Source organism: Protopterus annectens, chromosome 6.part0 (assembly GCF_019279795.1).
Source record: "Protopterus annectens isolate FY-2018-M chromosome 6.part0, PAN1.0, whole genome shotgun sequence".
NCBI lineage: Eukaryota > Metazoa > Chordata > Ceratodontiformes > Protopteridae > Protopterus > Protopterus annectens.
In genome coordinates this window covers 697,826,118-697,840,309 of record NC_056737.1, presented here as the reverse complement: position 1 = coordinate 697,840,309, position 14,192 = coordinate 697,826,118, and the positions used below count along the sequence as shown (strand labels likewise).

Here is a 14,192-nt window from a genome sequence, read left to right as displayed (position 1 = left end):
TTCGATCCACCCATTCCCCACTGTATGACGGTCTGTCTTCCATCATCTGTCCATCTTGACAGCCTGCCCAAGCCCTCCAGCTAGTTCCCATGGAGGAACAACAACCCGTGGATGAGCCCTCTTCGGACAGTCCCACCGAGGAGGTCCTCGAAACATCGGTGCAAAGGAGGCACCTGGACTCCCCGAGTCTGTTACCACAGACACAGACTTAGATGATAATGGAGGATTCCCAAGGTCATTTCTGAAGATGTCTCCTTTGGAGACATCATGGAAATGTTGCGTATCAGAGTGGGGTGGTCAGCCCAAAAGCCCTCCCTTGATGAGTCCGTGTTCCTGGAGGCCTTTGAGGCAGGCCCATCTACCTCCTGGGTGTCGCCTCCGGCCGACCCCCTGGTGGACTTAATTACCACCAGGGCTTGGAAGGAGCCAGACACCGTGGAGCCAATCCCTAGGCACCCCGATAAAGTCCTCAGCCCACCCACAGATAGACCGTCTTGGGCCAAAGGAACCCCCGTTGATGCTATGTTGGTGGTGGCGGCGGCCACCAAGAAAGAACTTGCGCAGGAGAGTTCTTCGGTTCACCGCCGGATAAGGAATCTCGAGCGCTTGACCGGATTGGGAAGCGGATGTTTGCTTCAGCGACCTTTTCCATAAGGGCGCTGAACTATATGGCACATACCATTAGGCTACAGCGAGACTTGATTAAAGAATACGCTGCAGCCCCCCCGGAGTCCATGTTGGTCCCAGACAAAAAGGTTTTTGAGACTCGAATGGCCACTCTAAAATCCATCTCCAGTATGTCTATGCGGCTTCTCTCCCATGCAATGGAGGGAGCCGCTAGAGCTAGCGGAGCCGGGGTCGTCTTGCGACGTCTCTCCTGGCTCCGTCTGTGCGACTTCACGGACCCCTTCAAGGCGCCTTCGAACGCCTTTGACGGTTCTGCCTTGTTTGCTAAAACTGTTCGCGACACGCTGGTCCAAAGCGAAAAGGATGGGAAGACGCTGTCTGCCGTCGGAGTCCACTTCTCTAATCCCCAAAGATCCTTCTCCAGGAATCAGAGGGGACAAAAGAAGCTGTGGTTCCGTAAGTCTCAGCAATCCCATCCTGCTGCGGACCACTCATCCTCTAGAGGCAGAGGAGGACAAGGTGGACACCGGCCCAGAGGCAGAGGGGGGCCACGTAATTTCGGGTCTAGAGAACCTTTCTCGGACAGACCCGCGCAACAGCCCTGAGGGCTTGCCCGACTGTCCCTCTCTGGAGGCAGTCGGGCGATTGTCGGAGCACCTGTCAAACTGGGAGTCCCTTACAACAGATTGATGGGTGCTCCGGATCATATCCAGAGGTTACTCCATTCCATTCATAAACCTTCCCCCCAAACCCAGACATCTCCCCGATGTCCCACCCGATCAGAGGGAGGCAGTGGCTTTGGAGATTTCAAAGCTGCTAAGAAAAAGAGCCATCCAGCCCGTCCCCCCAGATCAGTCCGGATTGGGTTATTACTCCAGGTTTTTTTTGGTGCCAAAGAAAACGGGGGACCCTCAGACCCATCTTAGACCTTTCTGCCCTGAACCTGTTCATACCCCAAGGAAAAGTTCCGGATGGTCACTCTCCAATCAATACTCCCCCTTCTGCGGGAGAACGACTGGATGTGCTCATTAGACCTCAAGGATGCGTATTGCCACATATTAATGGACAGACGATCCAGGAGGTTCCTCCGCTTCCGGCTCGGAGCCAGTCATTATCAATTCAGGGTTCTTCCATTCAGCCTCACCTCAGCCCCCAGAGTGTTCACCAAGGTCATGGCAGTGGTTGCAGCCCACCTGAGACTCCAGGGCATTCAGGTATTCCCTTACCTACACGACTGGCTCCTCACCGCAACCAACAGGCATCAGCTCTGTGTGGCGAGAGATTATGCTCGGTCTCTGGCCCACAACCTAGGCATCTCAGTGAACGAGCAGAAGTCCTGCCTGTGCCCCACTCAAGCCCCTAGAATTCATAGGGGCCAGGTTAGATACACGAATCTCCAGAGTTGTTCTAACGTCAGTCAGGCTGAACAGCTTGTCGTTTCAGGTGTTGGCCCTTCTTAGGAGCCCTGCTCCTCCAGCGGAGTTAGTCCTGAGGGCACTGGGGTCTATGTCAGCAGCGATCGGTCTCTCTTCATGCCAGTCTGCGAATGCGCATATTACAATGGACCCTTCAAGTCCAATGGTCCCTGTCGATCCACCCGTTATGCATGCCAATACCCCTGAGCAGGGTGTGCAGGGACTCCCTTCTGTGGTGGTTACAGGCACAGGAACTCAGAGAAGGGAGGCCCTTTGTGATTCCTCCGGTCAAAGCCACGTTGACCACGGACGCTTCTTGCCTCTGGTGGGGGGGGCATTGTTCAGGCAGATCCGTTCAAGGCACGTGGACTTCCCTAGAGACCGCATTGCATATCAACGTCCTAGAGATGAGGGCGGTGCTTTTGGCGTTGCAAGCTCTCCACGACCTTCTTCCCCTAGGGACTATTGCAATCCAGACGGACAACATGTCAGTAGTCTGGTATATAAACAAACAAGGAGGGACCAGATCTTATCCCCTGTGTCGAGAAGCCATGAGAGTGTGGGAATGGGCGATTTCCACCAACCGCTTTCTGATAGCAACGCACATTCCGGGACGGTCCAACATATTAGCGGACAAGCTAAGTAGAGTGTTCCTCACTCCATACGAGTGGTCTCTGAATCCGTCTGTTGCGAAGCAGATCTTCCACAAATGGGGTCAGCCTCGCTGCGACCTTTTCGCTTCTCCTTTAAACACAAAATGCAGTGAGTACTTCGTGATAGTTCCCCCCCCCAGAGGGGAGACCCCCAGAGACGCTGTAGTCCATGCTTGGCCTCCCGGACTCCTTTATGCTTATCCCCCCCTCCCACTTATGATGAAATTCATCCAGAAAGCCTGTCGGTTGGGGAGCAGAGTTATCCTCATAGCCCCATTCTGGCCTCGACAGATCTGGTTCCCCTTTCTGCGGTCTCACAGTGTGGCTCCCCCATGGATTCTGGATCCCAGTCCAGACCTAATCTCGCACCCAGCGAGATGCCATACCCCAAACCTGGTCAATCTCAAACTTGCTGCTTGGTTGATCCAGTTCCATTAATGGATAGGACTCCCGGTATCTCCTCGTTAAGGCCATTCTGGTGGTGGCTCATAAACCATCTACCAGAAAACTTTACAACAGTAAATGGAAACGTTTTTCCATCTGGGCCAAAGATAAAGAATTGGACCCATTTACTGTCCCTTTTCCGACTATTCTGGACTTCCTTTCCCTGCTTTTTAGACAGGGAGTAAGTGCCTCCACAGTCAAGGTGCAGTTGGCGGCCATCTCCCATTTTCATGTGGGGGACTGCATAGGCTCCTTAGCATCTACAAAGTTGTGCAAAACCTTCTTAAGAAGTGTTTTTCTTTTGAAACCCCCTGTCAAGACTGTGGTTCCCCCTGTGGGATCTCACTCTGGTCTTACAAGCCTTAACGAGACCACTTTCGAGCCTGCGGCCTCAGTTCCGTTGAAGTTCTTATCTTGGAAAACGGTTTTCTTAGTGGCTATTACTTCAGCCAAGAGGGTTTCAGAATTACAAGCTCTGTGTATCAAACCTCCGTACCTTATCTTTCACAAAGATAGTGTCCCTCAGGACTAATCCGTCTTTCTTGCCTAAGGTGGCTACAGAATCAAACATTAATCAATCAATAAATCTTCCTGTATTTTTCCCAAATTTTCACAACAAAGGCAAATACACGTTGCACAAATTGGATGTACACAGACAACTGCATTTTTACTTGCACAGGACTAGAGAGTTTCGCAAGTCGGACCAGTTGTTTGTTTCTTATGCAAAGTCAGCCATGGACAAGGCAATTGCTAAAGTGACTGTAGCAAATTGGATCTGTCAGTGCATTATGCTGGGATGCACTTCATCTCGGAAGCCAGCTCCGGTTGGCGTCCGTGCTCATTCCACAAGATCTGTAGCTACCTCAACAGCCTTTTGGTCTAGGGTTCCAGTAGACGATATTTGTTCAGCAGCTACCTGGTCCTCATCTCATACGTTCATTTCTCATTACAAACTGGATATGATTTCCAGGAGTAGGGCTTCTTTTGGCTCCGCGGTGCTTCAGAATATCCTTCCGTAAGGACCACCCAGGATGTCCTTCATGGATGCATCTGCAGTCATAACAAGTGGGTTGTCCTGTCGTCAGGCAGCCCTGCACAGGCAGCCCTGCAGTCGGCCGGATTCCAAAGTCCGGGTCCGGCTTCGGCTGATGTCGCACTCCACCCGCCGTCATCTCTGTTGGTCTTCGGGTATAAAAGCATCAGCCGACGCCATTTTCCTCAGTCTTTCTTGCCGCGTGGCACCCGAAGCAGAAGCTGTTCGCAAGTGCCGGTCGGTCGGATCCAGAGATTACTTCTACCGAATACTACTTCGAAGACTTCTAAAGCTAAGTACCCCGTTGGGGACTCTTTCTTGCCTCAGCCGATGTCAGAAAAAGTTAACAATTGTTTAACCTGTGGGAAACAAATACCTCATGAAGATTTCCACTCTTACTGTCTGCCTTGTTTAGGCCCAGCCCACGACGTAGCAGCCTGTTCGCCTGTGCCTCTTTCAACCGAAACGCTTAGGCGCCGGTCGGAGTTTGCAGTACAGTTTTTCGGTTCTGATTTTGCGTACATTATGCCGTCGGGTCCTCAGACTACCCAACCTACCAATAAACGCAAAGATTCAGACCGACAGGTCCGCGGTTTCGCCGAAACCACGGTAAAGCAAATCATGAGTGTCTCGGTTTCGGCCGAAACCGAGAAAACTGATCAAAGTACAGCTGAACCTATTCTTACAACTGAGGCCCCTGCTACAACACTTGAATCGACCTCAGAAATTTTACCCACTACGGTGGTTGACTTATCAGACACCATCCCCTTGGATGTCTCTACCTCAGCACGTGGTGCTGCTAGGCCTCCAGCAGCCATGTCCATTAAGGCCTCGCCAGGGCTAAAGCAGCCAAGACTACTAAAACAGTGCCTGTTAAACCCCCACATCCAGGCCCTCTTCTAGTTCTCAAATGCTTTCTTTGGCAGAAGATTTAATTTCTTTAATTAGAGGATCTCAATCTCACCCAGACAGGGCCTCTCAGCCCCCAGAGAAGAGACCTAGGGCAGAGCCCCCTGTGCCAGTGTCTTCTGGTGATTCTGCTGATGAATCAGACATAACTGACCAGCCAGTGGCTCCCTTCTCCAATTTGAAGATTCTGATGCTGAAGAATCCATTCCAGCTGCTTCCCACCAGAAGAATTCTCCTTTGGGGAAACCTTGCATGCCATGCGAGAACAGTTCCAATGGCAGCAACAGGATTTTCAGACTCCAGAAAAGACTTAGGACCTTTCTGCACCTCCCACAGCACAGGCCCTTAGCTATACCTCCTGTTCTCTCTGTGGTGGATGATGCTTTCAATGATGTTTGCTCCGCTCCAGATTCTTTACCCCCAGCCCCTGCCAAACCAGACAGATTTTACAGGGTGCCAGATACTCATCACCACCTTTACAAGGCCCCACTTGCAGACCCAGAAACTATATCCCAGGGTCCCAAGGCAGTAGCCGCGACCACAGCTAAAAACCCTATTCCTTCTGAAAGGGAAGCAAGGTCATTAGACAGATGGGGTAAGAAGGTCTACACTTCAGCTACTCTCTCAGCTAGAGCTTTAAACTGTCAGTTTCACATGATACAATACCAAGAGTTTATGCTTGATCAGTTAACTAAAAAACTAACCACTGATGAATCTCTTGATAAGAAATATGTATTAGAGATGGTAAATAACATACAACAGGTTAGCAACCATTCCTTAAATTGTGGCTATGATGCACTGGAGGCTTCATTTAGATCAGCCATGACAGGCACAGTGATAAGAAGGCATGCATGGCTAAAGGAACAAGCTTTACCGGATCATGTTAAAGCTAAGTTGCTAGATGCTCCTATGGACAAGACAAGTTTGTTTGGTACACCTGCCCAGCAGGTTATGAAGAAAATGGAAGAAAAGGCAAAATCTGTTCAAACTGTTAAAGATTTCTTGCAGGTTCAACCTCCAAGGTTTAGCAGGAACTGGCCTGCCAAAAATTGGTCCTTTCCTGACTCCACAAAATTTCAAAGGGGCAGGAATAGACGCTCCAGAGGCAGAAACCAATCCAGAGGAGGTGCCTACAGAGGACGACAGTGGCAAGGTAACAACAGAGGCACAGACACAGCCACTGCCACTACATCAGCACAACCACAGTGACTTAATCCTAAATCCGCCTACCAGGGAACAAATAGCAGCTCCTCTAGGCGGAAAGTTAACCTTATTTTCAAAGAACTGGCACTACATAACAAAAGACAAGTGGATTTTACAAACCATAGATCAAGGTTACCGGTTTCACTTCCACACTTTACCAGTCAAAGAGGAATGCCAAATCTACCTCCAAATCAAAAACAGAGGCTCTACCAGATAATGGAGTTAGCAAACATGAGAGCTGTGGAAAGAGTGCCAACAGCAGAACAAGGAAAGGGGTTCTATTCCAGACTATTCCTAGTTCCAAGAAAGGAAAAAGTTGGAGACCAATTCTCGACCTGTCCACCTTAAATACATACATCATTGTCCCAAAATTCAAATGCTGACCCTACAGCAACTTCTTCCCATGCTGGGCAAGGAGTCTTGGCTGGTAACTCTAGATCTCAAGGAGGCATACCTGCACGTCCCCATTCGACCAATCTGCAGAAGATACCTCAGATTTCTTGCAGGATCAGAGCACTATCAATTCTCAGCATTGCCCTTTGGCTTATCTACTGCGCCCAGAGTATTCACAAAATGCCTGGCATCAGTAACGCCCATTGCAGACTACAGGGAATTCAAATTTACCCATACCTGGACGACTGCCTGCTACAAGGGACAACAAAAGCAAGCTGACAACAGATTTACAAAGGGTCATTTACTTGCTACAAGGACTGGGATACACAGTCAATTTACAAAAGTCAAGGCTGATACCATCCCAAACATGGACATTCTTGGGCTGAATTGGACACAGTACAACAAATGGCATTCCTGACTACAGAAAAACAAAAGAACTTCCTCTTTACTTCTTGGCACTAACAAAACTGAACAAGTTAACAGCAAGAAAAGTTCTGCAGGCCTTGGGCTTCATGGCATCATGCATAATCTTGGTCCCATTTGCCAGACTACATATGAGGAAACTACAGTGGTACCTAAAGAATTTATGGTCCCAACACAGACAGTCTAGAAACAGAAATCCCACTAATTCCATGCTTAAAACAGGAGTTCCTATGGTGGGCTCAGGCATGCCAGTCAAACCCAGGCCTACCCTTTCGCAGATGTCAACCAAGCCAGACCATCACAACAGACGCTTCAGACCTAGGATGGTTGGCCCACATGCTGGACAAATGCGTGCAAGGATTGTGGACACAGGATCAACTTCACCTGCACATCAATCTAAAAGAAATGCTGGCAGTAAAACTGGCAATCCAAAAGTTCAAACCATTTCTCAAAGAGGGCCAGTTGATAAGGACAGACAACACCACAGTCATGTGGTACATCAACAAACAGGGAGGCACTCATTCATACCCCCTATGCAGAATGACCTTGGAGCTGTGGACCCTGGCACTCAGCTACAACATTCAGTTACAGGCAATATTTGTACCGGGAAAGACAATACTCTAGCAGACATATTAAGCAGAACCACTGATGCCCACGAATGGAAGCTGCACCCCGACATCTTCAAGACCATCTCAAAGAAATGGGGAATGCCACAGATAGACCTATTCGCATCACCTCTCAATCACCAGCTCAAAAAATTCTGCACAAGGACATTCCACCCACTAGCATGGAAAGTGGACTCACTCTCCTTCAACTGGAAAGGCCTAACAGCATATGCATTCCCACCTCTTCCTTTGATACACAAGGTACTACTACAAATCAAGGAAGAACGCCCAACGATAATCCTGATAGCTCCAAACTCGCCAAGACAACACTGGTACCCACTACTGAAGAGCATGTCTCGAACAATATGTGGCCAATACCCTGATGCCTGTCATGTGAACTCAGAACAACTACAGCATCATACATCCAAACCTAAAACGCTGCAACTGACTGCATGGAACATCACATAGCAGCAGCTAATCCAGAACTTTCCCAAAGAGTTAAAGACATTATTCTTGAAGCACGCAGACCTTCAACAAGAAGGAACTATGCTGGAAAATGGAAAAGGTTTGTCATTTGGAGTACGGAAAGAGGAAAAGATGTGTCAAACATAGATATGCCTAACATTCTGGAGTATCTGGCCGAACTTCTTCATTCAGGCCTGTCCTACTCCTCCATCAAGATACATGCATCAGCTATTTCAGCAGAATACAGCTTTGATCCACCTGTTTTTCACCCTTTGCTCAGGCAGTTCCTCAGAGGAATCAAGAATGTAAAACCTCCAAGGAAACCACCATTACCAGCTTGGGATTTAAACTTTGTGCTAGAAAAGTTGACACTATCACCCTTTGAACCAGCAGCAACAGCAGACCTACAACTGTCATGGAAAACTGCTTTCCTACTGGCAATTACTTCAGCAAGGAGGGTTTCAGAACTACAGGCCTTAATGGCAGTGCAACCCTTCCTAATCTTCCACCAAGATAGAGTGTCCATGAGGACTAATCCTACATTTATGCCCAAGGTGGTATCCAGAGTGTCTTTAAACCAGGCAATCCACCTACCTACCTTCTTTCCCAACCCACAAAACAGAGGGGAAAGAATACTGCATACCTTGGATGTACATAGACAGCTACGCTACTACTTGGACAGAACAAAAATAGCAGAAAGACTGACCAACTTTTGTAGCCTATGCAACAGGAAGGAAGGAAAAGCTATTTCCAAACAGACAGTCTCCAAATGGATAGGAAATTGCATACGATACTGTTACTCCTTCCATGGAAAACCAATTCCACAGAACATAAGACCTCATTCTACAAGGGCAACAGCCACTACCACAGCCTTCTTGCGAGGAGTGGCAACCAAAGACATTATTGAGGCGGCTACTTGGACCTCCGTGCATACATTTGCCAAGCATTATAATTTGCCTCTATATTCCAGATCCCGAGCAGGGTTTGCCACTGCTGTACTGCAAGGGATCCTAAACACACCATAATCTACTTTATCCTCCTCCCTAGTTGGCTATGGTATTCTACCCATTGTTATGACTGCAGATGCATCCATGAAGGACATAGTACAGTTTTGTACCTACCATAAATGTAGATGTCCGAACTGGATAGCATCTGCAGTCAGGATTACCCTCCCTCCTTCCCTCTGTGGTACTCCTAGGGTGTTTACCCTCCTAATAGCTAGCTGTTGGGAGTCTTTATGGTGTATTTGTTTGTATATATGTACATACATGCTTATTGTTGTGTTTACCTCTATCTATTTGGAAACATTGGCATCTATCCAAATTTTAGCCTGCAAGAGGGCTACTGGCATCTGGGGCAAGAAACACTGAGGAAAATGGCGTCGGCTGATGCTTTTATACCCGAAGACCAACAGAGATGACGTCGGGTGGAGTGCGACATCAGCCGAAGCCGGACCCGGACTTTGGAATCCGGCCGACTGCAGGGCTGCCTGTGCAGGGCTGCCTGACGACAGGACAACCCACTTGTTATGACTGCAGATGCTATCCAGTTCGGACATCTACATTTATGGTAGATACAAAACTGTACTTTCTTGTAGGTTAGCTGGGGACTCTGTCCCACAGGTTGCAGATCAAATGAAGTAACTACTTCAGATAAAGAAGTTATGTACTCACCATAACGTTCCATCTGAGTAGATACTTCATTTGTCTGCAACCGACCCCCCCTGCCATCCCCGGAACCTCAGGAATTTTTCTGATCCTTCGGAGTTGGTTTCTGTCTCGAGTTGGTGAGGCAAAAAAAAAACGATCTGAGGTAATGTGGTTGGCAGTAGGGGATTATGGGTAGGGGGAGGAGCTACGAGCTCGGATCTTGGAGCTTGGAAAGCTGCCGGATCGGATCAGAGGTCGGATCCAACACCCACAGGTTGCAGACAAATGAAGTATCTGCTCAGATGGAACGTTATGGTGAGTACATAACTTCTTTTTATCCTTTACAGATGTACCCTTAAGAAAAGTTTGTGGGGGAGTGCACTGAGGAGAGGGAAACATGGGAAAAGAGGCAAGTTCATGTTGGCCCTGGAAGTTCCCTAGGCACAAAGTCAGCGGTATGAGAAAGTACCCCATTATTGTTAGGTTGAGGTTGTAATCAGAATCACAGCCACCATCTCCTTATGTGTAAACCAGGTGCACTGTTTCTGAACACAGTGCAACACCTATCCACTAGACAACATGGGAAATGGGTTTTCATCCAGGTCCTTCAGGCTGAACACCTGATAGAGGAATTGGCCTATTTTCTATGGTGGTTAGTGCAGTGAATTAAGGCTGTGAGCTGCTTTCTGTAGTCCACAGTGTGATTCCCCCACTCTACATTTGCCTACTTTGTAAGTGTTAACACATTACTTAACCAGACAGTGCTACTGGGCAGCTGGAAAACTCCCCTAGGTTCCTCAATGGCCTTTTGGACCACATGCTTGGTAATTACCAGTGAAGCAATAAGCAAGCATGAAGGTGCACCCACCTACACGTTGCGCAGACTAGATATGCATTTATGGGAGACGGTCCTACAGTCAGGGATGCACCTCGGGGCCCCTTTTACCTTGTTTTCAAGCAGCATATTGTGGTGAACGTGTTTAATAGGCAACAGACAGAATCCCGCAAATGGATAACTGGGTACACTTCCTGAAGTTAGTCTGCAGACAAGATGTCCCAGAAGCAGAATCTCTTCCCATGCATTAGGGACTGCAGCAGTGATCATTGAATCCTTGAATCCCCACATGACTTTGCCATCCTGCAAAAAGGTTTTTCCCAAATAACAAGTGCCAATGTCATGGACTGAAATGCCAAAAATCCATTATTGTATCTTTCCGGAAGTCATCTATTTCAGTGAACTACCACATTAACAGTATGCTAAGAGTTGACGCAGTTCAGGATTTGGGATATGAGTGGACAGTGATATAACTTTTGACCAACGTGTCCATTGTAAGAAAGGCACAGCTTGTAAACAGAGATTGTGTTTAGGTCTAGGGATATCATTTTCCTCCTTACTCAACCTTCATTAGGGCAGTCATTTGAATGTAATGCCATGTTTGGTGTGGCTGTTCAGACACCTGCAACAACTGGAATGCCCACAGAGATTCCTTACTTAAAGGATACAAGGTCTAAACGTGTCCTACAGGGACAGAATCAGACTACCAAGAAGTGACCGGCATCTGGCATACAAGTGATCCTCTGCAATACTGATAGATTTGCTCCACATTAGCAAGTTATATGGCATCAGAAATAGTTGATCTAGGGATCTAAACTTCTGCAACATCAACAGAACTGTTTGTAGGTACATGTACATCTCACAGGGGATACAGTTGCTGTGAAACAGACTCCCAACCACACAAAACAAGGTTCATCCCTGTCCATATTCAAGCACAACTTGGCTCTGTGAATGGGAAAATTTACCTCAGGACTGCCCCTGTACTTATGGGCAGAGGCAGCTCCTAAATGCTTTATGCAAATTATCCATGAGATGATCCCAGTTATTCTCATTAGGGGTGTGACGACCCACCAATGTACCAGTAATCAAGGAGCCTCCGTCCTCACCACTGGCTCTAGTGGGGGGCATGCACTGGGAGGATAACTGGTATACATGCAGTATTTCCAGATGCACCTCTCTGCATCAAGTGCAATTTCCCTTGAGAGCATACAGAGACTACAGTCAGTCCGGGGCTGGTTTCTCCCTCTTTCTCCAGATCCCCAGTAAGACTTCCCACTGGCACAGCTATAGAGTTGAGATCTCAGCTGAGTGGCCAAGACCTCCAGCACCCTCTGTGTCAATCCCGTGCTTAGTGTTATCCCTGCCCAAGTAGCTGACACACAACTTGGGAAAGGCTGGCACGGGTTTACTAGCTGTGCCCCCTTTGCCCACCCTGTAAGATAGTTATCACTGCCACCAGCCAACTCCCTATCAGCTACTTTAAGGCCTTAATAAATGATGTCCACTCTTGATGTGCAATATTAATACAAATGGTAGTTTGACCAAGAGCCAAGGCTGTTAGAAGTGGCCCACAGTGTCACCAAATGAATACACAAGTACTCTCAAAACTTAAATGTCTGTAGACAGATCAGCCACAGTAAAATGTTTAAATATATTCAATAATAAGTAATAAAAGAACTCAAAAATACTCTGTATATATATTCAGTGACAGAGTTCAAAATCACAGGAAATTTTTAAAACATAACAAGACAGTCTCAAGTAAAGAATATTTGTACTGCTTTGCTATATTCCTGACTATATCAAAGAGAGTTACTGTGCCCTAGAAACGTACTTGCAGAGCAAGGCAGATGTGTGGTGAATGGTTCTTGTCAGGTCCAAGACAGAGAATACAGAATGCCCTGTCTCTGAGTTCTCAGATTAATATCTTAAATACTACTGGGATAGCCTGCAGAAGGACATCATTTCTTGTCATCTGACTCTATCCCAGGTGAACCCCACACTGTTGGAATCTGGCAGTATTTAGCATCTGCCTGTGAAAATACATAGACCTCAGATCTTTGGCAGATGCTGGAAGTCCTAAAACAGTTGCATTCCTTCATGCTTTCAAAACTAGTAATTAATTCACCCTAGTAGACATTGTGTCTCTGTTACATTGAAAACTGAGATACCATCTTTTATGGCCTAGCCATAAAGTAATTTAATTTCAGTTGTGTTTTTCTAAAATTTACTAGACTGAGGTTAACATCCTGTATTCCAGTTTCCACTGTTAAAATGTATACATTTAAACAGTTAAAATAGTGCATGTACATTTCTGCTCTCTTCCATAGAGCACACAGTGGCTACATTTCAAACAGCACGCTGCAAATACCCTTTTTAACACACGTGTCTGTACGAGCAGTTTGATGTACACATGACATACAGTTTAATTTATTTGTAACACAAGCATCTTGTATGAATCATGTCGATATTCGCCAATGACAAAAATTATTTACAAAATTCCAGCTAGCTGAGCTTGGCAGTATGTCCTTTAGTCACAAGGGGTAATATATAGTTATTGACCATAGGATGGGTAAAGCCAGTCTTTAACCAAATGGGCTAGATTAACTCAAGCACAGAAAGAGAAACTGGCAAGATTTAAAATGGCTCACAAGAGCAGCTAGCCTAGTACTTGCCTATGAACCTAGTACTGTTTTGTTAAAGAAGCGTCATAGTATAGATGCTTGAGTATGGTCATTGTTGCAGTCAGGGTTCCTTTTTGCCCTTCCCCTCGTCCTTATATTTGTTGTTTGGCATTGGAGGATTGGGTGGGTCTTCCTTTCACTTTCTCACTCTAAACTTTGCGTCTGTGGAGAAGGCCAGAAGTTTTTTTTCAAGTTGTGGTCCTCTTGGCAGTGCTCAAGATTTGTATCTTTTTTTCTGTCTGCACAGCCTGGCATCCAGAAGGGGGTGTGTGGAGTTGGTTTAACTTACATTAAGCATTTAGTCCTTTAGGTCCAGAGTCTAGGTTCTGCACTTGCTCATGACTGTATGGACAATGCAAAAAGTGATGTCAGACAGTTGACTTTATGTGGAGAATGTGCTGGCATCCCAGTGGTGCTGGTGTGCATCTGGCCAAGAGAAGGAAAGGTGCATAACTCTGACAGACCCCCTGCAGCAGAAGTCCTTGGTATAACAGAAGAATTCAACCATGATCATACTAAACATCTGCTATTACAGCAGGTTCCTAATAATGTTATGCTTTGATGTAAGATGCTAAAACTAATTTGCTTCTTACTAGCTGCTTTGGTTCATGGTGACTAGTTTGACCTTTATGCTGGTTGAGATGCCTTTGGGATTCTGTGACTTCACTGTTTTTAATACAAAGTACACCAAGTACTTCCTGTGTCTACCGTAGTTTACTGAAATTTTTTTTAATTGATTTTTGGCAGAATACTGTGGAGAGTGCAAAAAGGTATTTGCAGAAATACACACCAGGAAAATGGAGTATCGAATGTACAGCTGTAAACCCTGAAACTCCTGTCCCAAGGTAAACTTAAAC

General features: G+C 46.8%; 1 protein-coding gene across 1 annotated transcript in view; it reads left to right on the top strand.

Moving 5' to 3' along the window:
• MTHFD1 (methylenetetrahydrofolate dehydrogenase, cyclohydrolase and formyltetrahydrofolate synthetase 1) overlaps positions 1–14,192 on the top strand; it is a gene marked incomplete in the record, with an annotated part of 1,466,165 nt that overhangs the window by 399,866 nt on the left and 1,052,107 nt on the right. Inside the window, 1 exon segment of the mRNA XM_044074387.1 lies at positions 14,083–14,180. Within this exon segment, the coding sequence (XP_043930322.1) occupies positions 14,083–14,180 (98 nt within the window).